At 47.3% G+C, this 23,335-nt stretch overlaps 1 protein-coding gene across 6 annotated transcripts in view; it reads left to right on the top strand.

Annotated features, from left to right (window-relative positions):
• The window catches only part of ARHGAP22 (Rho GTPase activating protein 22), a 207,443-nt gene that overhangs the window by 175,683 nt on the left and 8,425 nt on the right, over window positions 1–23,335 (top strand). For 5 of the 6 annotated variants that reach the window (XM_067710250.1, XM_067710252.1, XM_067710253.1 and 2 more), the window contains 4 exons: window positions 15,276–15,483; window positions 20,740–20,872; window positions 21,792–21,865; window positions 22,459–22,580. In XM_067710250.1, the coding sequence (XP_067566351.1) occupies window positions 15,276–15,483; window positions 20,740–20,872; window positions 21,792–21,865; window positions 22,459–22,580 (537 nt within the window). Of the gene's footprint in view, window positions 1–15,275; window positions 15,484–20,739; window positions 20,873–21,791; window positions 21,866–22,458; window positions 22,581–23,335 lie in introns of those variants that run through there. The other variant, XM_067710255.1, reaches the window with a different exon arrangement.

Consider the following 23,335-nt stretch of genomic DNA (forward strand, 5'->3'; position numbering starts at 1 on the left):
AAGTGAAGTGAGAGGGAACAGTGGCTCTGTCCCCGGACCAACCCAGGCCGCTCTCAGGCTGGCCAGAGAGGCCAGGATACTGTGCTCAGGACCGTTGACTGGCCCATCGGGCCCCACCCCTGTGGGCAGGGGCAGCTTGGCTCTCCCACCAAATCCCAGAAGGCAGACAGTTTTTCCTTTCTTGTCAGTATTCTAGCCTCTGCTTACCTCTGCCTGTTGCCCGAATGACCACATCTTTGGGAACTACTGGTGAAGAAAGACAGGAGAGACACAGGAAGCGAGGCTGGTGGGTGGATAGCATCACATAGGTGTCCATGTTCCAGCATGGGTGGAGAGCAGCAGTGTGGCCTAGAACATTCTCTGGACCTGGAGCCAGACTGCCTGGGTTTTTTTTTAATTTATTTTTTTATTTTATTGGAGTATAGTTGACTTACAGTACTGTGTTAGTTTCAGGTGTGATTACTGAAGTGTGAATCACTTTTCAGCAAAGTGATTAAGTTATACATATACTCATTCTTTTTTAGATTCTTTTCTCATATAGATTATCACAGAATACTGAGCAGAGTTCCCTGTGCTATACATTAGGTCCTTGTTGGTTATCTATCTTATATGTGGTAGTGTGTGTGTGTTCATCAACCCCCCCACGTTTCCCCTTTGGTAACCATAAGTTCTCGATATCTGTAAGTCTGTTTCTGTTTTGTAAATAAGTTCATTTGTATCTTTTTTTATTAGATTCCACATATGAGTGATGTCATTTGATATTTGTCTTTCTCTGTCTCACTTCACTTAGTATGATAATCTCTAGGTCCATCCATGTTGCTGCAAATGGCATTATTTTGTTCTTTTTTTCTCTGAGTAATATTCCATTGTATATATATATATATATATATATATATATACGGTATGTTCTTTATCCATTCCTCTGACGATGGACATTTAGGTTGCTTCTGTGTCCTGGCTATTGTAAATAGTGCGGCAGTGAACATTGGGGTGTATGTATCCTTTCGGATTATGGTTTTCTGCAGATATATGCCAAGGAGTGGGATTGCTGGATCATATGGTAGTTCTGTTTTTTGTTTTTTAAGGAAGCTTCATACTGTTCTCCATAGTGGTTGTACCAATTTACATTCCCACCAACAGTGTAGGAGGGTTCTCTTTTCTCCACACCCTCTCCAGCATTTATTGTTTGTAGATTTTTTTTTTTTTTTTTTTACAAATTTTGCTGCTAGTTTAGTCCACAAATTGTTATAAGAGTTTTATTTATTTATCTAATTATTTATTTATTTTTGGCTGCATTGGGTCTTTGTTGCTGTGCGTGGCTTTCTCTATTTGCAGCCAGCGGGGGCTACTCTTCGTTGCGGTGCGCAGGCTTCTCATTACGGTGGCTTCTCTTGTTGCGGAGCATGGGCTCTAGGCATGAGGGCTTCAGTAGTTGTGGCGTATGGGCTTAGTTGCTCTGTGGCATGTGGGATCTTCCTGGACCAGAGACCGAACCTGTGTCCCCTGCATTGGCAGGCAGATTCTTATCCACCATGCCACCAGGGAAGCCCTGTTTGTGGACTTTTTGACGATGGCCATTCTGACCTGTGTGAGGTGATACTGCATTGTAGTTTTGATTTGCATTTCTCTGGTAATTAGTGACATTGAGCATCTTTCATGTGCTTTTTTGGCCATCTGTATGTCTTCTTTGAGAAATGTCTATTTAGATCTTCTGCCCATTTTTTGATTGGGTTTATTTTTTTTTGACATAGAGCTGCGTGAGCTGTTTATATATTTTGGAGATTAATCCCTTGTTAGTCGCTTCATTTGCAAATATTTTCTCCCATTCTGTGGGTTGTCTTTTTGTTTCGTTTATGGTTTCCTTTGCTGTGCAGAAGCCTTTAAGTTTAATTACGTCCCATTTGTTTATTTCCGTTTTTATTTTCATTACTCTAGGACGTGGATCACAAAAGATATTGCTGCCATTTATGTCAAAGAGTGTTCTGTGTTTTCCTCTAAGAGTTTTATAGTGTCCGGCCTTACATTTAGGTCTTTGATACATTTTGAGTTTATTTTTGTGCATGGTGTTAGAGAATGTTCTAATTTCATTGTTTCACATGTAGCTTTCCTGTTTTCCCAGCACCGCTTTTTTTTTTGAGCATGATATTTGCATTATTTTATTGATTTAAAAACAATGAAAGCAAATTGATTGGAAGAGCATTATTTTATTTACATTTAAAGAAAAAAATCGGCTGTATTGACAGGCAATATTTAAATACCTATTTCAGAGATCAGTATTTACAGCACTTTCTTTAAAATAAGACATAAACAAATCACCAACTAAATCATAAGGAATAAGCACAATTTTGTAAGCTTTTTTGGTAAGGCAAAATGCGTATTATGGATAAGAGATTCATTGTGACAATAAGCTATTATTTTCTACCCTAAATGCATGCTCAGCATCTGAGCACAGGATAGCATGAAGGGCATCCAATAATAGGTATCAGCCAAAACTTCACAATTACATTCAAGGTTTTGTTTTTACTTATAATTAGATATGACAGTGAATTCACTGCCTTCAAGATATTGAAGTTGGTCTTCTAAATATTTAAAAACAGTTAATTTTCTTAGAACATGAATTTTAAAAATGGTTATCAAAATTCACATATTAAGCTTATAATGATGCCAGGAGTATACTCTTTCTACCCTTTAATTTTATTTTTTACTAATTGTGAAAATGAAAATAGAAATATTCTAATACTAATTACATAGTATTATGTACTTACTAATTATATATGTATTGTGTATGTACTAAGTATTATGTATGTACTAATTACATAGTATTGATACTTAGTATTTTCTAAGGTTGGAGGGAAAATCCATTGTTTTTGGGCCAAGGATTTACTCAGCTACAGTCCTGTATTTCAGGCATGAAGTGCTCAGGTATTTTAGATTTTCTAGTAAACATTAGTGTAACTCTAAAATTACATGGCATGACCAACACCACTTATTGAAGAGGCTGTCCTTTCTCCACTGTACATTCCTGCCTCCTTTATCAAAGATAAGGTGACCATATGTGCGTGGGTTTATCTCTGGGCTTTCTATCCTGTTCCATTGATCTATCTTTCTGTTTTTCTGCCAGTACCATACTGTCTTGATTACTGTAGCTTTGTAGTATAGTCTGAAGTCAGGGAGTTTGATTCCTCGAGCTCTGTTTTTCTATCTCAGGATTGCTTTGGCTATTCAGGGTCTTTTGTGTTTCCACATAAATTTTAAGATTTTTTGTCCTACTTCTGTGAAAAATGCCACTGGTAATTTGATAGGGATTGCACTGAATCTGTAGATTGCCTTGGGTAGTATGGTCATTTTGACAATATTGATTCTTCTAATCCAAGAACATGGTATATCCTTCCATCTGTTTGTGTCATCTCCAATTTCTTTCATCAGAGTATTATAGTTTTCAGAGTAGAGGCTTTTGTCTCCTTAGGTAGGTTTATTCCTAGGTATTTTATTCTTTTTGATGCAATGGTAAATGGGATTGTTTCCTTAATTTCTCTTTCTGATATTTCATTTTAGTGTATACGAATGCAAGAGATTTCTGTGTATTAAATTTGTACCCTGCAACTTTACCGAATTCATTGATGAGCTCTAGTGGTTTTCTGGTAGCATCTTTAGGATTTTCTATGTATAATATTGTGTCATCTGCAAACAGTGATGGTTTTAATTCTTCTTTTCCAATTTGGGTTCCTTCTATTTCTTGGACTTCCAAAACTATGTTGAATAAAAGTTGTGACAGTGGACATTCTTGCCTTGTTCCTGATCTTAGAGGAAATGCTTTCAGCTTTTCACCATTGAGAATGATGTTAGCTGTGGGTTTGTCATATATGGCCTTTATTATGTTGAGGTAAGTTCCCTCTGTTCGCACTTTCTGGAGAGCTTTTATCATATATGGGTGTTGAATTTTCTTAAAAGCCTTTTCTGCATATATTGAGATGATCATATGGTTTTTATTCTTCAGTTTGTTAATGTGGTGTATCATACTGATTGATTGGCAGATATTGAAGAATCCTTGCATTTCCTGGGATAAATCCCACTTGATACTGGTGTATGATCTTTTTAATATATTTTTGGATTTGGTTTTCCACTATTTTGTTGAATATTTTTGCATCTATGTTCATCAATGATACTGGCATGTACTTTTCTTTTTGTGGTATCTTTGTCTGGTTTTGGTATCAGGGTGATGGTGGCCTCATATAAAGAGCTTGGGGGAGTGTTCCTTCCTCTGCACTTTTTTGGAAGAGTTTGAGAAGGATAGGTGTTAACTTTTCTCTAAATGTTTGATAGAATTCGCCTGTGAAGCCATCTGGTCCTGGACTTTTGTTGGAAGTATTTTAATCACTGTTTCAATTTCATTACTTGTGATTGGTCCATTCATATTTTCTATTTCTTCCTGGTTCAGTCTTGGGAGATTGTAGCTTTCTAAGAATTTGTCCATTTCTTCTAGGTTGTCCATTTTATTGGCATATAGTTGCTTGTAATAGTATCTTATGATCCTTTGTATTTCTGTGGTGTCAGTTGTAATTTCTCCCTTTTCATTTCGAATTTTATTGATTTGAGTCCTCTCCTTTTTTTTCTTGAAAAACGTTTATCAATTTTGTTTACCTTCTCAAAGAACTAGTTTTTATTTATTTTTTATTATTTTTAATTGGAGTATAACTGCTTTACAATGGTGTGTTAGTTTCTGCTTTATAACAAAGTGAATCAGTTATACATATACATACGCTCCCATATCTCTTCCCTCTTGCGACTCCCTCCCTCCCACCCTCCCTATCCCACCCCTCTAGGTGGTCACAAAGCACCGAGCTGATCTCCCTGTGCTATGCGGCTGCTTCCCACTAGCTATCTACCGTACATTTGGTAGTGTATATATGTCCATGCCTCTCTCTCGCTTTGTCACAACTTACCCTTCCCCCTCCCCATATCCTCAAGTCCATTCTCTAGTAGGTCTGTGTCTTACCGCTAAGTTCTTCATGACATTTTTTTTCCCTTAAATTCCATATATATGTGTTAGCATACGGTATTTGTCTTTCTCTTTCTGACTTACTTCACTCTCTGTGACAGACTCTAGGTCTATCCACCTCATTACAAATAGCTCTATTTTGTTTCTTTTTATGGCTGAGTAATATTCCATTGTATACATGTGCCACATCTTCTTTATCCATTCATCCGATGCTGGACACTTAGGTTGTTTCCATCTCCGGGCTATTGTAAATAGAGCTGCAATGAACAGTTTGGTATATGACTCGTTTTGAATTATGGTTTTCTCAGGGTATATGCCCAGTAGTGGAATTGCTGGGTCATATGGTAGTTCTATTTGTAGTTTTTTAAGGAACGTCCATACTGTTCTCCACAGTGGCTGTATCAATTTAGATTCCCACCAACAGTGCAAGAGGGTTCCCTTTTCTCCACACCATCTCCAGCATTTATTGTTTCTAGATTTTTTGATGATGGCCATTCTGACTGGTGTGAGATGATATCTCATTGTAGTTTTGATTTGCATTTCCCTAATGATTAATGATGTTGAGCATTCTTTCATGTGTTTGTTGGCAGTCTGTATACCTTCTTTGGAGAAATGTCTGTTTAGGTCTTCTGCCCATTTTTGGATTGGGTTGTTTGTTTTTTGTGTTATTGAGCTGCATGTGCTGCTTATAAATTTTGGAGATGAATCCTTTGTCAGTTGCTTCATTTGCAAATATTTTCTCCCATTCTGAGGGTTGTCTTTTGGTCTTGTTTATGGTTTCCTTTGCTGTGCAAAAGCTTTGAAGTTTCATTAGGTCCCATTTGTTTATTTCTGTTTTTATTTCCATTTCTCTACGAGGTGGGTCAAAAAGGACTTTGCTGTGATTTATGTCATAGAGTGTTCTGCCTCTGTTTTCCTCTAAGAGTTTGATAGTTTCTGGCCTTACATTTAGGTCTTTAATCCATTTTGAGCTTATTTTTGTGTATGGTGTCAGGGAGTGATCTAATCTCATACTTTTACATGTAGCTGTCCAGTTTTCCCAGCACCACTTATTGAAGAGGCTGTCCTTTCTCCACTGTACATTCCTGCCTCCTTTATCAAAGATAAGGTGACCATATGTGCGTGGGTTTATCTCTGGGCTTTCTATCCTGTTCCATTGATCTATCTTTCTGTTTTTGTGCCAGTACCATACTGTCTTGATTACTGTAGCTTTGTAGTATAGTCTGAAGTCAGGGAGCCTGATTCCTCCAGGTCCTTTCTTCGTTTCAAGATTGCTTTGGCTATTCGGGGTCTTTTGTGTTTCCATACAAATTGTGAAATTTTTTGTTCTAGTTCTGTGAAAAATGCCAGTGGTAGTTTCATAGGGATTGCATTGAATCTGTAGGTTGCTTTGGGTAGGAGAGTCATTTTCACAATGTTGATTCTTCCAATCCAAGAATATGTTATATCTTTCCATCTATTTGTATCATCTTTCATTTCTTTCATCAGTGTCCTATAATTTTCTGCATACAGGTCTTTTGTCGCCTTAGGTAGGCTTATTCCTAGATATTTTATTATTTTTGTTGCAAAGGTAAATGGGAGTGTTTTGTCGATTTCAATTTCAGATTTTTCATCATTAGTGTATAGGAATGTAAGACATTTCTGTGCATTAATTTTGCATCCTGCTACTTTACCAAATTCATTGATTAGCTCTAGTAGTTTTCTGGTAGCATCTTTAGGATTCTCTATGTATAGTATCATGTCATCTGCAAACAGTGACAGCTTTACTTCTTCTTTTCCGATTTGGATTCCTTTTATTTCCTTTTCTGCTCTGATTGCTGTGGCTAAAACTTCCAAAAGTATGTTGAATAAGAGTGGTGAGAGTGGGCAACCTTGTCTTTTTCCTGATCTTAAGTGGAAATGCTTTCAGGTTTTCACCATTGAGGACGATGTTGGCTGTGGGTTTGTCATATATGGCCTTTATTATGTCGAGGAAAGTTCCCTCTGTGCCTACTTTCTGCAGGGTTTTTATCATAAATCGGTGTTGAATTTTGTCAAAAGCTTTCTCTGCATCTATTGAGATGATCATACGGTTTCTCTCCTTCAATTTGCTAATATGGTGTATCACGTTGATTGATTTGCGTATATTGAAGAATCCTTGCATTCCTGCAATAAACTCCACTTGATCATGGTGTATGATCCGTTTAATGTGCTGTTGGATTCTGCTTGCTAGTATTTTGTTGAGGATTTTTGCATCTGTGTTCATCAGTGATATTGGCCTGTATTTTCTTTCTTTGTGACATCCTTGTCTGGTTTTGGTATCAGGGTGATGGTGGCCTCGTAGAATGAGTTTGGGAATGTTCCTCCCTCTGCTATATTTTAGAAGAGTTTGAGAAGGATAGGTACCAGTTCTCCTCTAAATGTTTGATAGAATCGCCTGTGAAGCCATCTGGTCCTGGGCTTTTGTTTCTTGGAAGCTTTTTAATCACCATTTCAATTTCAGTGCTTGTGATTGGTCTGTTCATATTTTCTATTTCTTCCTGGTTCAGTCTTGGCAGGTTGTGCATTTCTAAGAATTTGTCCATTTCTTCCAGGTTGTCCATTTTATTGGCGTAGAGTTGCTTGTAGTAATCTCTCATGATCTTTTGTATTTCTGCAGTGTCAGTTGTTACTTCTCCTTTTTCATTTCTAATTCTATTGATTTGAGTCTTCTCCCTTTTTTTCTTGATGAGTCTGGCTAATGGTTTATCAATTTTGTTTATCTTCTCAAAGAACCAGCTTTTAGTTTTATTGATCTTTGCTATCGTTTCCCTCATTTGTTTTTCATTTATTTCTGATCTGATTTTTATGATTTCTTTCCTTCTGCTAACTTTGGTGTCTTTTTGTTCTTCTTTCTCTAATTGCTTTAGGTGCAAGGTTAGGTTGTTTACTCGAGATGTTTCCTGTTTCTTAAGGTAGGATTATATTGCTATAAACTTCTCTCTTAGAACTGCTTTTGCTGCATCCCATAGATTTTGGGTCGTCGTGTCTCCATTGTCATTTGTTTCTAGGTATTTTTAAATTTCCTCTTTGATTTCTTCAGTGATCACTTCGTGATTAAGTAGTGTATTGTTTAGCCTCCATGTGTTTGTATTTTTTACAGATCTTTTCCTGTAATTGATATCTAGTCATAGCGTTGTGGTCAGAAAAGATACTTGATACAATTTCAGTTTTCTTAAATTTACCAAGGCTTGATTTGTGACGCAAGATATGATCTATCCTGGAGAATGTTCCATGAGCACTTGAGAAAAATGTGTATTGTGTTGTTTTTGGATGGAATGTCCTATAAATATCAATTAAGTCCATCTTGTTTAATGTATCATTTAAAGCTTGTGTTTCCTTATTTATTTTCATTTTGGATGATCTGTCCATTGGTGAAAGTGGGGTGTTAAAGTCCCCTACTATGAATGTGTTACTGTCGATTTCCCCTTTTATGGCTGTTAGTATTTGCCTTATATATTGAGGTGCTCCTATGTTGGGTGCATAGATATTTACAATTGTTATATCTTCTTCTTGGATCGATCCCTTGATCATTATGTAGTGTCCTTCTTTGTCTCTTTTAATAGTTTTTATTTTAAAGTTTTTTTTTTCTGATATGAGAATTGCTACTCCAGCTTTCTTTTGGTTTCCATTTTCATGGAGTATCTTTTTCCATTCCCTTACTTTCAGTCTGTATTTGTCTCTAGGTCTGAAGTGGGTCTCTTGTAGACAGCAAATATATGGGTCTTGTTTTTGTATCCATTCAGCCAATCTGTGTCTTTTGGTGCGAGCATTTAGTCCATTTACATTTAAGGTAATTATCGATATGTATGTTCCTATTCCCATTTTCTTAATTGTTTTGGGTTCGTTATTGTAGGTCTTTTCCTTGTCTTGTGTTTCTTGCCTAAAGAAGTTCCTTTAGCAGTTATTGTAAAGCTGGTTTTGTGGTGCTGAACTCTCTCAGCTTTTGCTTGTCTGTAATGGTTTTAATTTCTCCATCAAATGTGAATGAGATCCTTGCTGGGTAGAGTAATCTTGGTTGCAGGTTTTTCTCCTTCATCACTTTAAATATGTCCTGCCAGTCCTTTCTGTCTTGCAGAGTTTATGCTGAGAGATCAGTTGTTAACCTTACGGGGATTCCCTTGTGTGTTATTTGTTGTTTTTCCCTTGCTGCTTTTAATATGTTTTCTTTGTATTTAATTTTTGACAGTTTGATTAATATGTGTCTTGGCGTATTTCTCCTTGGATTTATCCTGTATGGGAGACTCTGTGCTTCCTGGACTTGATTAACTATTTCCTTTCCCATATTAGGGAAGTTTTCAACTATAATGTCTTCAAATATTTTCTCAGTCCCTTTCTTTTTCTCTTCTTCTTCTGGAACCCTTATATTTTGAATGTTGGTGTGTTTAATGTTGTCCCAGAGGTCTCTGAGACTGTCCTCAGTTCTTTTCATTCTTTTTTCTTTATTCTGCTCTGCAGTAGTTATTTCCACTATTTTATCTTCCAGGTCACTTATCCGTTCTTCTGCCTCAGTTATTCTGCTATTGATCCCATCTAGAGTATTTTTAATTTCATTTATTGTGTTGTTCATCATTGCTTGTATCCTCTTTGTTCTTCTAGGTCCTTGTTAAATGTTTCTTGCATTTTGTCTATTCTATTTCCAAGATTTTGGATCATCTTTACTTTCATTATTCTCAATTCTTTTTCAGGTAGACTGCCTATTTCCTCTTCATTTGTTAGGTCTGGTGGGTTTTTATCTTGCTCCTTCATCTGCTGTGTGTTTTTCTGTCTTCTCATTTTGCTTATCTTACTGGGTTTGGGGTCTCCTTTTTGCAGGCTGCAGGTTCGTAGTTCCGTTGTGTTTGGTGCCTGTCCCCAGTGGCTAAGGTTGGTTCAGTGCGTTGTGTAGGCTTCCTGGTGAAGGGGACTAGTGCCTGTGTTCTGGTGGATGAGGCTGGATCTTGTCTTTCTGGTGGGCAGGTCCACGTCTGGTGGTGTGTTTTGGGGTGTCTGTGGACTTGTTATGATTTTAGGCAGCCTCTCTGCTAATGAGTGAGGCTGTGTTCCTGTCTTGCAAGTTGTTTGGCATAGGATGTCCAGCGCTGTAGCTTGCTGGTCGTTGAGTGAAGCTGGGTGCTGGTGTTGAGATGGAGATGTCTGGGAGATTTTCGCCATTTGATATTATGTGGAGCTTGGAGGTCTCTTGTGGACCAGTGTCCTGACGTTGGCTCTCCCACCTCAGAGACACGGCACTGACTCCTGGCTGCAGCACCAAGAGCCTTTCATCCACACGGCTCAGAATAAAAGGAAGAAAAAGTAGAAAGAAAGAATTAGTAGTAGCAGAGAGAGAGAGAGGGAGGGAGGGAGGGAGGGAGGGAGGGAGGGGGAGGGAGAGGGGAGGGGGAGAGGGAGAGAGAAAGAGAGAAAGGAAAGAACGAGAGAAAGAGAAAGAAAGAAGTGAGGGAGGGAGGAAGGAGGGAAGGAAGGAAAAAAGAAAGAAGATAAGATAAAATAAGATAAGATATAATAAAGTTATTAAAATAAAAAAATAATTATTAAGAAAAAAAGAAAAAAAACGGACGTATACAATCCTAGGACAAATGGTGGAAGCGAAGCTATACAGACAAAATGTCACAGAGAAGCATACACATACACACTCACAAAAAGAGGAAAAGGGGAAAAAATCATAAATCTTGCTCTCAAAGTCCACCTCCTCATTTTGGGATGATTCGTTGTCTAAAGGAGGGAGGGAGGGAAGGAAGGAAGGAAAGAAAGAAAGAAGGTAAGGTAAAATAAGATAGTTATTAAAATAAAAAATATTTTAAAAAACGGACAGATAGAACCCTAGGACAAACGGTGGAAGCAAAGCTATACAGACAAAATCTCACACAGAAGCATACACATGCACACTCACTAAAAGAGGAAAAGGGGAAAAAATCATTAATCTTGCTCTCAAAGTCCACCTCCTTAATTTGGGATGATTCGTTGTCTATTCACGTATTCCACAGATGCAGGGTACATCAAGTTGATTGTGGAGCTTTAATTCGCTGCTCCTGAGGCTGCTGGGAGAGATTTCCCTTTCTCTTCTTTGCTCTCACAGCTCCCAGGGGCTCAGCTTTGGATTTGGTCCTGCCTCGGCGTGTAGGTCACCGGAGGGCATCTGTTTTTCGCTCAGACAGGACGGGGTTAAAGGAGCTGCTGTTTCGGGGGCTCTGGCTCAGCCAGGCCTGGGGGAGGGAGGGGCACGGAGTGCGGGGCGAGCCTGCGGCGGCAGAGGCCAGTGTGACGTTGCACCAGCCTGAGGTGTGCTGTGAGTTCTCTTGGGGGAGTTGTCCCTGGATCCCGGGACCCTGGCAGTGGCGGGCTGCACAGGCTCCCAGGAGGTGAGGTGTGGATAGTGACCTGTGCTCGCACACAGGCTCTTTGGTGGCGGCAGCAGCCTTAGCGTCTCATGCCCGTCTCTGTTGTCCGCGCTTTTAGCCGCCGCTTGCGCCCGTCTCTGGAGCTCCTTTAAGCAGCGCTCTTAATCCCCTCTCCTCGCGCACCAGGAAACAAAGAGGGAAGAAAAAGTCTCTTGCCTCTTCGGCAGGTCCAGACTTTTCCCCGGACTCCCTCCCGGCTAGCCGTGGTCCACGAACCCCTTAAGGCTGTGTTCACGCCGCCAACCCCAGGCCTCTCCCGGTGCTCCGACCGAAGCCCGAGCCTCAGCTCCCAGCCCCGCCCGCCCCGGCGGGTGAGCAGACAAGCCTCTCGGGCTGGTGAGTGCTGGTCGGCCCTGATCCTCTGTGCGGGAATCTCTCCGCTTTGCCCTCCGCACCCCTGTTGCTGCGCTCTCCTCCGCGGCCCCGAAGCTTCCCCCCTCCGCCACCCGCAGTCTCCGCCCGAGAAGGGGCTTCCTAGTGTGTGGAAACCTTTCCTCCTTCACAGCTCCCTCCCACTGGTGCAGGTGCCGTCCCTATTCTTTTGTCTCTGTTGTTTCTTTTTTTTCTTTTGCCCTACCCAGGTACGTGGGGAGTTTCTTGCCTTTTGGGAGGTCTGAGGTCTTCTGCTAGCGTTCAGTAGGTGTTCTGTAGGAGTTGTTCCACGTGTAGATGTATTTCTGGTGTATCTGTGGGGAGGAAGGTGATCTCCGCGTCTTACTTTTCTGCCATCTGCCCGGAAGCCAAAGAACCAGTTTTTAGTTTCATTGATCTTTGCTATTTTCTTCATCTCTACTTATTTCTGCTCTGATCTTTATGATTTCTTTCCTTCTACTAACTTTGGGTTTTGTTTGTTCTCTCTCTAGTTGCTTTAGGTGTAAGTTTAGGTTATTTGAGATTTTTCTTGTTTCCCAAGGTAAGATTGTATTGCTATAAACTGCCCTCTTAGAACTGCTTTTGCTGCATCCCATGAGTTTTGGACCATCATGTTTTCATTGTCATTTGTCTCTAGGCATTTTTAAATTTCTTCTTTGATTTCTTCTGTGATCCCTTGGTTGTTTAGTAACATATTGTTCAGCCTTTATGTGTTTGTGTTTTTTACAGTTTTTATCCTGTAATTGATTTCTAATCTCATAGCATTGTGGTTGGAAAAGATGCTTGATATGATTTCAGTAGTCTTAAATTCACTGATTTGTGGCCCAAGATGTGATCTATCCAGGAGAATGTTCCATGTAGACTGCCTGGGTTTGAACCTTGACCCTGCCACATGCTGAGTGAACTTGGGCACATTCTGGAGCCTGCTGCCTCTCAGTTTGTTCATCTGGAAATTGGGAATGATGATGATGGTGATGATGATAACAATAATGGTAATATTCCCTAAGTTATTCAGTTGTCTGAGGATCAAATATGTTGATACATGTAAAGTGCTTAGAACATTCACCTGGTACCATGAGTGCCATGTCTTGGCCAGTTCAGCACACTTTCCTTGTGCACACACAAGTGCATGCACACACACACATATGCACACACAAGTCCACATGCAGGTGTAGGCATGAACACTCACACACTCACAAACACACACACACATGCATCCACACACTTCTCCCCAAAGCATTGATGGTGTCACTGGGTGCCTTCCTTGTGGGCATGTTTTCTAGAAGGGAGAAATCTCATCCCCCAGGTTCTATATACTTTGTCTTTAGGTTGAACAGCATGAGAAGGAACATTGACTGAGTCCTGCTCTATGTCAGGCATTGTCTTAGGGACTGATGTATCTTATTTCAAAACAGCCATTGTGTGTGGGAAGCTACAGTAGGCAGTCATCCATCCTGCCACCCTCTCACCTGGCTGGCTCAGCACTCAGGTCTTGGGACACCACCTGCCTGGGCTGCATCCGTCTGGGAGGACAGAACTGCCTGGACAGAATGGAGCTTTGATGTCATGCTCTGGCCCACCCCACAGCCACCCTGCGGGGATGGTCTCTGAGTCAGAGATAGGGAGATGGCAGATGGCGGGCCTTCCAGAGACCTTGTAGAGCTTAGGGCTGGGAGAAGTCTGTTTCTCCTTCACTATCACTGTGAGTTAGGGAGCTTCATGGATCTCCACTCCTTCCACTCTTTGCCTGGGCTGCCAGGAACCTCTTTGCCCAGTTGTGTATTTAGTTGTCACAGGTTTTCTGGGTCAGAAGTTCCTTTACCTTCTTGCTCTCTCTCTCTGTCCCTCATTTGCTTTCTTGTCCTCTATTAAATGTTTTGGATATTTTGCTTCCTAATTTTTTTTTTTTTTGCAAATGTTATTGAGATATAGCAAACAGAAAGGTAAACAGAACACAGGTGCCACAAGTGTGTAGTTTAATGATTTTTCTCAAAGTGAGCAAAGTTGGGTAAGTAGTGCCCAGGTCCAGAATCCGAGTATTACCAGCACCCCCGGGTCCCCTCAGGCTCCTTCCAGTCACTGACCCACCAAGGTAACTATGTTCTGACCTGGTTTTGCACTTTACATAAATGGAGTCATGCAGTGTACACTCTGTGTCTGGCTTCTGCTAGCAATTATGGGTTTTTTTTTCATTTTAAAAAATGTTGGTAAAAATAGGTCTGACATAAAATTTTAACCATTTTTAAGTGTACAATTCAGTGGCATTAAGTATATTCGTCATGTGTAATCACCACCATCATTCATCTCCAAAACTCTTTTCATCTTGTAAAACAGACTCTGTACCCATTAAACAATAACTGTCCATTCCATTGTCCTCCAATCCCTGACTACCACCATTCTACCTTCTGTCTCTATGAATTTGATTATTCTAAGTACCCATATAAGTGGAATCATACAGTATTTTACTTGTTTTAGTGGACTGGCTTGTTTCACTCGGAAAAATGTCCTCAAGGTTTGTCCATGTTATAGCATGTGTCAGAATTTCCTTCTTTTTATGGCTGAATAATATTCTGTTGTATGTATGTATCACATTTTGTTTACCCATCTATCCACTGATGGACACTTGGGTTGCTTCCGCCATTTGGATGTTGTGAATACTACTGTGAACATGGGTGTGCATATATCTGCTCAAGTCTCTGCTTTCACTTCTTTCGGGTATATACAATTGCTGGATCATACGGTAACTGTGTTTTAAATTTTTTGACATGCCTCCATACTGTTTCCCACAGCGGCTGCACCATTTTACATTCCCATGAACAGGGCACAAGGGTTCCAATTTCTTGACATCCTCACCAACACGTTTTCTGTTTTTTGGATAGTAACCGTCCTCATGGGTGTGAGGTGGTTTTGATTTGCATTTCACTAATGATCAGTGATGCTGAGTTGTGATTCTGCTTTCTCATCATCTATCGTCTGTCTTTTTGCCTGAGCTGTGTCCCATCTGTTGTCATTGCTGTCCCATGCTCCACGGTATGAGTAGACCATGGCAATCCCGCTCATTCTGCCGCTCATGGGCATTAGGTAGTTTCCCATTTGGAGGGATTGCAAGGGAGTGCCACTAAGAACATTCTAGAGTGCATCTTTCGGTGGACATAGTGTTGGGTTTTTAAATGCAGGCCACTTCCATTTGGAGGTTAGTGTTGCATAAATAAACCAATCAATAAAATGCATAATGCATGCTCCCTGAGGGCCCTCCCTGAAGGTCCTCAGGCTTGAACAAGCTCCACAGGCCAGGCCCCTGCCCGCTATGCCCTCCTGCCCCGTCCCAGCCGCCTGGTGCCTGCCCTCCTGGTTTCTAACCTGCTCCCTCACCGGGGAGCCACCCTTGGCCCTGACAGCACCCCCTGCCCTCTGTTGTCCCCAGCGCCCTCCCCCACCACCGAGCCGGCTAGCTGAGGGTGTGACCAGCTCCTCTCTGTGCCCAGGGGTCTTTGGGCAGCGCCTGGAGGACACAGTCCACCACGAGCGGAAGTATGGCCCGCGCCTGGCACCCCTGCTGGTGGAGCAGTGTGTGGACTTCATCCGGGAGCGCGGGCTCACCGAGGAGGGCCTCTTCCGCATGCCTGGCCAGGCCAACCTGGTGAGGGACCTTCAGGATTCCTTCGACTGTGGGGAGAAGCCGCTGTTTGACAGGTGAGCTCCCGGGAGGGGTGCAGATAGGGCCACCTGCCCATTCCCCTGCATAGCCTCCTCTCAGGATGCCAGCTGAGAGGCATGGGTGCAGGATGGAGGCTGGGATGGCGCCCTACACTGGCACGTGCCCGGCCAGCCCTGCCAATGGGCGGAGTGCGGGGCACAGAATCACTGCAGCAGCCCTGCATCTCGCTTAGGGGCGGATCCTACCACCTCCACGTGGGCGGTATCCCCTGTGGATGCCCGCAAGCCCGCCCCGGCGCGAGCAGGGGAAGGCCTCTGCTGGACCAGCCAGGGCTCCAGGCCTTCTGCAGGGTCTGCCTCTTGACTCTGCTTTCTTGGGATAACTTGCTCCCCAGGCTCCTTTGGTGCCAAGATGGAGGCGTGGCTCCAGCCCCACATTCTCACAGGTTTTGGGGGCGGGGGAGCAAGTCTCCTCCACCTGTCCTGGGCCAGTGCCCATCCTACCTCATCACTGGGGCTTACTGGGTCCTGGGCTCCACCCCGGGATAGTCAGCCTCACTTAAAGCCCAGGGGCTAAGAACGGGGGAGAGGTAGCTGTTTGGGGGCCTCTTCTCTCTGATGGTATCTCCATTATGGGGCAGTTTTTCATAGAAAATTCTTTCTGTATCAAGCCAGCCCTGGCCCCCATGGAGCTTCTGCCCGTTCTTCTCAGATCTGCCTTCACAGACGAGGGCCCCTCTGTTGCAGGATAGGTCCACAGGTTTCTGCTGGCAGCCCTGGTGTTTTCAGATCTTTTCCTCTCGGGGCAGAACACTTCCAGCCCCTCCAGCATCTGCCCAGACCCATCACCACAGCCAGGAGAGTCTGTCAAATCCTTTTTCACATGTGGAGCCTGGGACTGATCACCACTCCCCAGAGGGGGTCTACCCAGGAGGGCACAGGGGTTCCTTCATCTGGAGCCTCGTGAATTTCCATCTGATACTCTGAGCTTGTAGTTCATTATTTATAATCTCAGCGAGCTTGTGGTCCACTCTGAACCTCTGCCAGCCAAGCCTCTTCCATCCTGTGCCTGTGTGGCTGTGGGTTAGGGTTGGAGATTGCTTCAAACAATGCTTCTCTGTGGTTCCTGGAAACTTGCTCTTGACATTGAGGTTTTTTAGAGAAGGGACCACGGCCCCAGTTGCCACTGACCCCACACCTTGAGCACTCCCCTGGCTGTGGATGACCACGGCCTCTCCTTTCTCTGCTCCCCCCGTCACTGGGAAGGTGCTGAGGAGCTGAATGTGATGTGCTGGTGGGAAATCTGACGGAAGTGATGTGATCAGTAGCCAGAGGGACCCTCGGTTCCAGAACCAAGGAGAGGATTCTGGGGACAGGTGTAGGGTTGGGTGTCCTCTGTTTCAACAGGGCAACAATAGGGTGTGAGAGCAGGTGAGTGCACCTGGGAGGGCATGAGGGAGAAGAGAGGAAAGGGGACAACCTGAGAAGCCCCATCTTGGAGGATGGGCTGGAGGTGATCCCAGGAAGAGGAGTAGACGTGTCCAGAGGGAGAGACAGGAGCCCAGGGAAGGCCTGCCCCACACTGCTGAGAGGCCGGGAGTCAGGGCTGCAAGGCAGGGGAGTCTGAGGGCCTCTGCCTCTGCAGTGGGTATTTAGCAGGTGGGCCAGAAGGGGAGAGGATCCAGGCTGAGGCCTTCAGGAACCGCAGCTTGCACAGAGCATTTGTGCAGGGGGGGGCAAAGCCGAGGAAGGCACTCCAGGGAGCTGGGTTTGGTCCTGAGGCCCAGGAGGCCAGGCACAGTTTGAGTAGGGCGGCAGCCAGATCTGATTTTGTGTTTGCAGCTATCTCCCGAGTTGGCATCAGGCGGTAAGACAGTATATCTGGATCCCCAGGAGCTACCAAAAGTCCAGGTTCCAGGCCCCGCCCTCCCCACTCCCGTGGAATCAGACACACGAATGAGGAGTGGAAATCTGCATGTATAGAAGTCCCCAGTGACTCTGCTCAGCGACCAGATCTAGGGGCCAGTGGCCAAAGGGGACCCCACGCCGGGGGGGGGGGGCAGAAGCAAGGGTGAGTGGCATGATGGGCACAGGGCAGACCCCCCCCTTTGCACCTTCCAACCTCAACCTCTCCTCAGCCTCTCTTCCCCCGCCCTCCGTCTCCCTCCCTGACCCCCTGCTTCCATCTGGAGCATCCCACACTAGCCCTGCCCTCAGTGCGTTTACAGACTTTTCTTCAATGGTCATATGCCCATTTTATGGATTAGAACCCAAGGCTGGGAGACCCCATGTAACTCACCCAAGATGCCCAGAGGTGGGCTCTGCCCAGCTGGATCCTGGCCTCTTTCCCAGAGCCCCTTGCCCTCCACCTACATTCCCCCCTCCAGGAAAGTTCCTCTCTCAGCCTGCTCACCCTTCCAGAACCATCCTGTTTCTCCCTCCTGTCATCCGACAGCCTCTCACCTAGGGTCTCCTCTCCTGTACCCACGCTTGCCCGTCCTCAGCCCCCTGAACACCGGGGCTCCACCCACCTTTCCAGGACCCTTCTCCACAGTGTTCCCTGCACTGCCACAGCTGGCCCGGGCTCGGAGTGCCTCTCACTTCTGGAAGCTTCTCCTGGGGTATCTGACCCCATTCTCTCCCACTTCCTGGTATCTCCTCTGGCCCTGCATTGTGCCCACCCCCAACACAGGCGTCCCAAGGCTCCTCTTCTCCACTTCCTGACGAGATTGTCCCAGGGCTGCTCCCCTCACCCACACGCTGGCAGAGGCCATCCGGGACCGAGCTGGCTTGCTCCATGTGCATAGATACGCTCTGCACCGTGAACTCCGGCCTCCAGTCCTGGACTCGCTCCTCCATAGAGCCCCACCTGGCCTGGAAGCCGCAGTCACCACACCTGTCCCTTCCTGCCACCCTGGTCTCTAGTCCCTGGCCCGTAGCAGGTCTCCCAGCCCCGTCCGTGTTGTTGCCGAGCATCTCGAGGACGGTCTCCCCCACGCCCCACCTTGGTGGCTCTGGTGACTCTCGCAACAACCCTTCTTACATCACTTCGCACCCATCCATTGAGGGAGAGTGCTTGGTAGGTGTGGGGGAGTGGCCGTGAACAGGACAGACAACAGACAAGGCCCTGCCCTCACGTGGCCAGGACAGATGACAAATAAATGCACTCAGGGAACCAGCCCGGGTTCCCATCACCAAGCTCCCCTTGGCCTGGCCCACAGCACAGAGCAGGGCGTGCTCCTGGCTCCCAGAGCACGCAATCTGGCCCACAGGGAGATAGTGCTTGTTGACTGGGCTGGGATGGGAAAGATGGGCCAGGCTGTCGCATAGAGAGTGGACTGTAGGGGAGCGAGGTGTAGGGGCCAGGAGACCACAGCTGTGTTCTGGATGGACATTGGTGTCGGTGGGGCTGAGGGGGTCTTTGGGAATGAAGAGATGCAGGGGAATGGCGGCATTACCAGATCCATCCTGCAGATGGAGAAACTGAGGCTGGGGGTTATCTGCCTCACGGCGGGTTACCTGCTGTGCAACAGCGAGGGCAGAAGCTGATTTGGACCCCAGGGCAAGCCCTTGTCTCCAGCTGTTGCCCTCCTTGCCGGTGCACACTGTGCGCCTGCTCCTGGGAGAGGGAGCGGGACGGGTGACAACACCTGCCCTGAAAGGGCTCACAGGCTGGTGGGCACCCATTGTGCTGTGGGCTGCGAACATTCTCCTTGAGTGCTGGAGCTTGGGGCTGGACTCAGGCAGGTGTGTGTTGAAGGGGAGGGTCTGAGGGGAGTTTAGGAAGAAAGTGACCAGAAGCAGCCTTGGGTCAACTGTGGGGAGTGGGGAGAGAGGGAGGAAGTGAATTTCTAGGGAGGGAGAAAGGTGAGGCAGTCAGGGCTGGGCCAAGCTCGCAGACGGAGAAGCACTGGAAACCGCGGGCAGCCAGGAGCCGCCAGGATGGGGCTTTGGGCAGGGACGCGGAGGCAGGGTCTGCAGCATGGAGGGGCCACCCTGCGTCTACTTGCCCAGATCAGAAATGCTTCCACCTCCTCCATCGGGGGAGACATAACGGCTGGCCCTTGTCCGAAGGCCAGCAGCTGATCCTCCTGGCTTCCCATCCCTCCCCGCATCCTCCTGGGGCTCCTGCACACACAGTGGCTGGCAGTGAACTGATGGGGTCCCCAGGTGGGAGAAGGGGCATTGGGCTCAAGGCTGGGTACTCACTGGGGACCTAAGCACCCAGGAAATGGATGGGTCAGCAGAGGAGGTGGCTGAGAGAAGGCACTGAAGGCCGTGGGCGGCAGCATGTCTGGCTGGAGAGGGGAGGTGGGGGCACAGATGGGGGCTGCTCCACTGGCCAGACGGAGAGCCACCAAGAGCCACCAGTCCTGAGGAAGGGAGGGGCTCTGGGTGCGTGAGTTTGAGGTGTATGTAGACCTGTGGAACCCCAGAATTCCAAATGCCAGGGCGGAAGGGACCCCAGGGCTTGGCTCAGTGATGCCAGCCTGGACAGCTAGGGCCAGGTGGCACCTTAACGGCACAGCCATGTTCTTTTGGTCCTAGGCCCATCTTTCCTGAGCACTTCCCATGAGGGAAATGCAGGTCCAGCGTTTAAATCCAGGGCCCTGGAAAAGCAGATGAAATACCTGGGGTCTAGCCCAGCCTGGGAGGCAAGCTTGGAGGAGGTGCCAAGACTGCAGTCCAGGACCTGAACCGAGAGTCCGAACAGGCCCAGGGCTGCCGCCCTCCACAGGGCCCACTTCAGCCCAGGCAGCTCCCAGCTATGAGCAGGAGACTGGTGGCTGGGAGTGCACATACGGGGCTCTGGGGTGCTGGAAATGGGGCATCCATAGTGTGAATAGAAGCCCAGAAGCCAGGGAAAGAGCCTGACCTCTGACCTGCCCAGCCCCTGGTGGCAGGTGCCCAGGGACAGCTGCCCTTTTTCAAGGGGCTCAGCAGCCCTGCGTGGTGGGCACCTTTGACACAGCCCTCCTGCTTCCGTTGGAGGGTGAGCCTGGGCAGAGGAGCAAGCTCAGGCTTGGGTCGAAGGACAGCTGTGCCCCTGGCTGCCTGCCTCCCCGGTGTGGAGCAGCTGCACGTCACCCTCCAGAGTACCCTGGGGCAGGCAGCAGGGCAGTGGAAGGGAGCCCTTCACGCTCACCTGTTCACCAGCCAGTCGTCACAGTGCATGCGCACACACACACGGACGTGAGAGCAGAGGCTGCCCCTGGTGGGGGTGGGCCGGGGTACTGGTCACTCTTGTGGTTCCCTGGTGCCCAGGCCTCACACTCATCCCTCTGCCTGCAGCACAACAGACGTGCACACGGTGGCCTCCCTGCTGAAGCTCTACCTGCGGGAGCTCCCCGAGCCTGTGGTCCCCTTCGCCAGGTATGAGGACTTCCTTAGCTGCGCCCAGCTGCTCACCAAGGACGAGGGGGAGGTTAGTGGCTCACGGGGACCCATCCTGGGGGGGGTGGGCCTGCTAGTTGGTGGCGGGTATGTGGAGACAGGACTTTCTGTGACTCTTCATGGCACACAGATCCTACCGCCTGCTCTGTGTGTCAGGGGGGTGGTGCCCTGGAGCAGCCTGCTCTGTGGGGGACAGGCCTAGACCTCCTAATCTGGGGAGGGCCGGAACATCCCACTGTGTGTGGAGGGCACGCTGGGGCGAGGTGCCTGGAGCAGCCCCTCCCTGTGTGCGGCCCTCTGTCTCCCGGAGGGGCAGGTACTTCCTAAAGCAGGCCGTGTCCCAGCCGTGCCCCAGCCGTGCCCCTGAGCACAGGGAGCTCAGGCTGGGCCACCACCCAGTAGGCACTGCTGCTCCATCACCTGCTCCCACAACCAACTCAGGCTGCCCAGGCCGGCCGTGGGGTTCAGAAACAACCAGACCTTTCATCTGTTTCTATCCCGCCACCTCCCAAAAGAATTCGAGACTGCTCCCAGGACAGCCCCGCCCCCCCCCCCCCCCCCCCCCCCCGCCCCGCACTGCCCGCCTGCAGCCCTGGTGGGCTCCGGCTGGGGCAGGACTGTTGGCCCTCCCTCTGGCCGTGTGGGAGATGAGGAGTCTTTATCTGGCAAATATCTGTACCTTGATCGGTGAGCTGGCCCTGACATTCCTCTGTGGCCCTGCAGAGGCACATCCCTCACAATGGCTTCTCAAAAGTAAATCTGCTTCCCCCCAGAGGTCACAAGCCAGGGAGGTGGAAGTGGTGGTGCCCTCTGGTCACCTGGGGCCAGGCCCATGGGCTGTGGATGGAGGTCTGGACTCGGGATTCTCACCCCCTACTCCCTCTAGTAAGAGAAGGACTGGGGCCTCCTTGCTGGTCTTTGAAATGCTGTTTTTCTCTCTCAATCCCAAGGGAACTCTGGAGTTGGCTAAACAAGTGAGCAGCCTTCCCCTGGTCAATTACAACCTGCTCAGATATATCTGCAAGTAAGTGACTAGGAGTGGGGCTTCCCTCCCCTGTGCTCTGGCTCCCTGCCCTTCAGGGGGGTCGGGGGGCCTGGGTCATGCTTCCACTCACATGTCTGTCAAGGCAATGGGGAATATAGAAGAACACAGTCACTGCACTCATAGAGCTTACAGTCCTGAGCACATCATTCCTGAAGGAAAAGGATACAGCCTTTGTTCCTTCTGCCTCCTCTGTGTGCCTCTCACCATCCCCTCCCCATGGTCTGCCCCCTGACCACGACCTAGGCTTAGGGTGCCAGGCGAGGACATGCAGGGTGGCCTTCACCCAGCCCCGTGTCTGGGGGGATCTGGGCCTTCCTGGGCATCTGGCCCCACTGCAGGTGGGAGAATTATGTGTCCTTCCATGACAGGCCCTTGTCCCAGTGGCCTTTGCTTCTGACGGCCCTCTCAGATCTTAGAGGAAGCTCTGCCTTCTTCCAAGCCTGGCAGGGCAGCTGGCTGTGCTTAGCAGCTGTGGAAATGTGGGTGCAGCTGAGCATGGGGGCCAGGCAGCTCCCAGTAGATCTGGCATCAGGATTTGCTTCTCTGCCAGCTGTCTCTTCCTTACATTGCAGGTTTCTGGATGAAGTTCAGTCCCACTCAGATGTCAACAAGATGAGTGTCCAGAACCTGGCAACCGTTTTTGGACCTAATATACTTCGGCCGCAGATAGAAGACCCAGTGACCATCATGGAAGGTAATGGTGGGGGTGTGCATGGTGCTCTGGGCTCGCCTTGATCCTGGGCAAGTCCTCAGCATCCTCAACGCCAGGCCGGCAGGAAGGGCGGCTCCATCCCTGGGGATTAGGCAGCAGCCTCTCTGGACCTCCTCACCACCACCTCCAGCGCCTCCTCCCCCGTGGGGTCAGCTCTAAGAGGAAAAGGAGCTTTGCCCTGTGGATGGGGTCATAAGGTGCAGTTAGAATGGTGAGAGAGGCTGGGGAGCAGGTATGGAAAAGGTCAGCGCACTTGCCCTTGAACACACACAGATGTTTTTGCTTTACTAAAGTAATTTTCGATTAAGTAATTGTCACAGGCTTCTTCTGGATGTCAGAGCTTTTGCAAACCCTAGGAATATTCCATTCTATAATGAAGACTAATAATGATTAAAAAAAATAGCAGCAACAGCAGCTGCTTTTAACACGCCCCGGCCTTTGCTAAGTACTTTACTTCTACCACCGTCTTTTAATCTTCACAAGCAGCCCGCGCTGTGGTTACTGCCCCCAGTTTACGGATGAGGAGACAGGCCAGGAGAGGCAAGGTGACTCTGTCAGCCCGACTTTTCAAAGGGCACAGGTGCAGGCTGGCATGGAAATGAGAGCCCTGCTTGGAGACCCCATGGAAGACTGTGCTGGCGGGGTTAGTGTGAGAGCCTAGCCGCTCACAGGCAGGAAACCCGCAGCCAGTCCTGGCTGAGCGCAGATGCCGGCGGAGACTCACACAGGACCCACCC

This window comes from Pseudorca crassidens, chromosome 16 (assembly GCF_039906515.1).
Source record: "Pseudorca crassidens isolate mPseCra1 chromosome 16, mPseCra1.hap1, whole genome shotgun sequence".
Lineage (NCBI taxonomy): Eukaryota > Metazoa > Chordata > Mammalia > Artiodactyla > Delphinidae > Pseudorca > Pseudorca crassidens.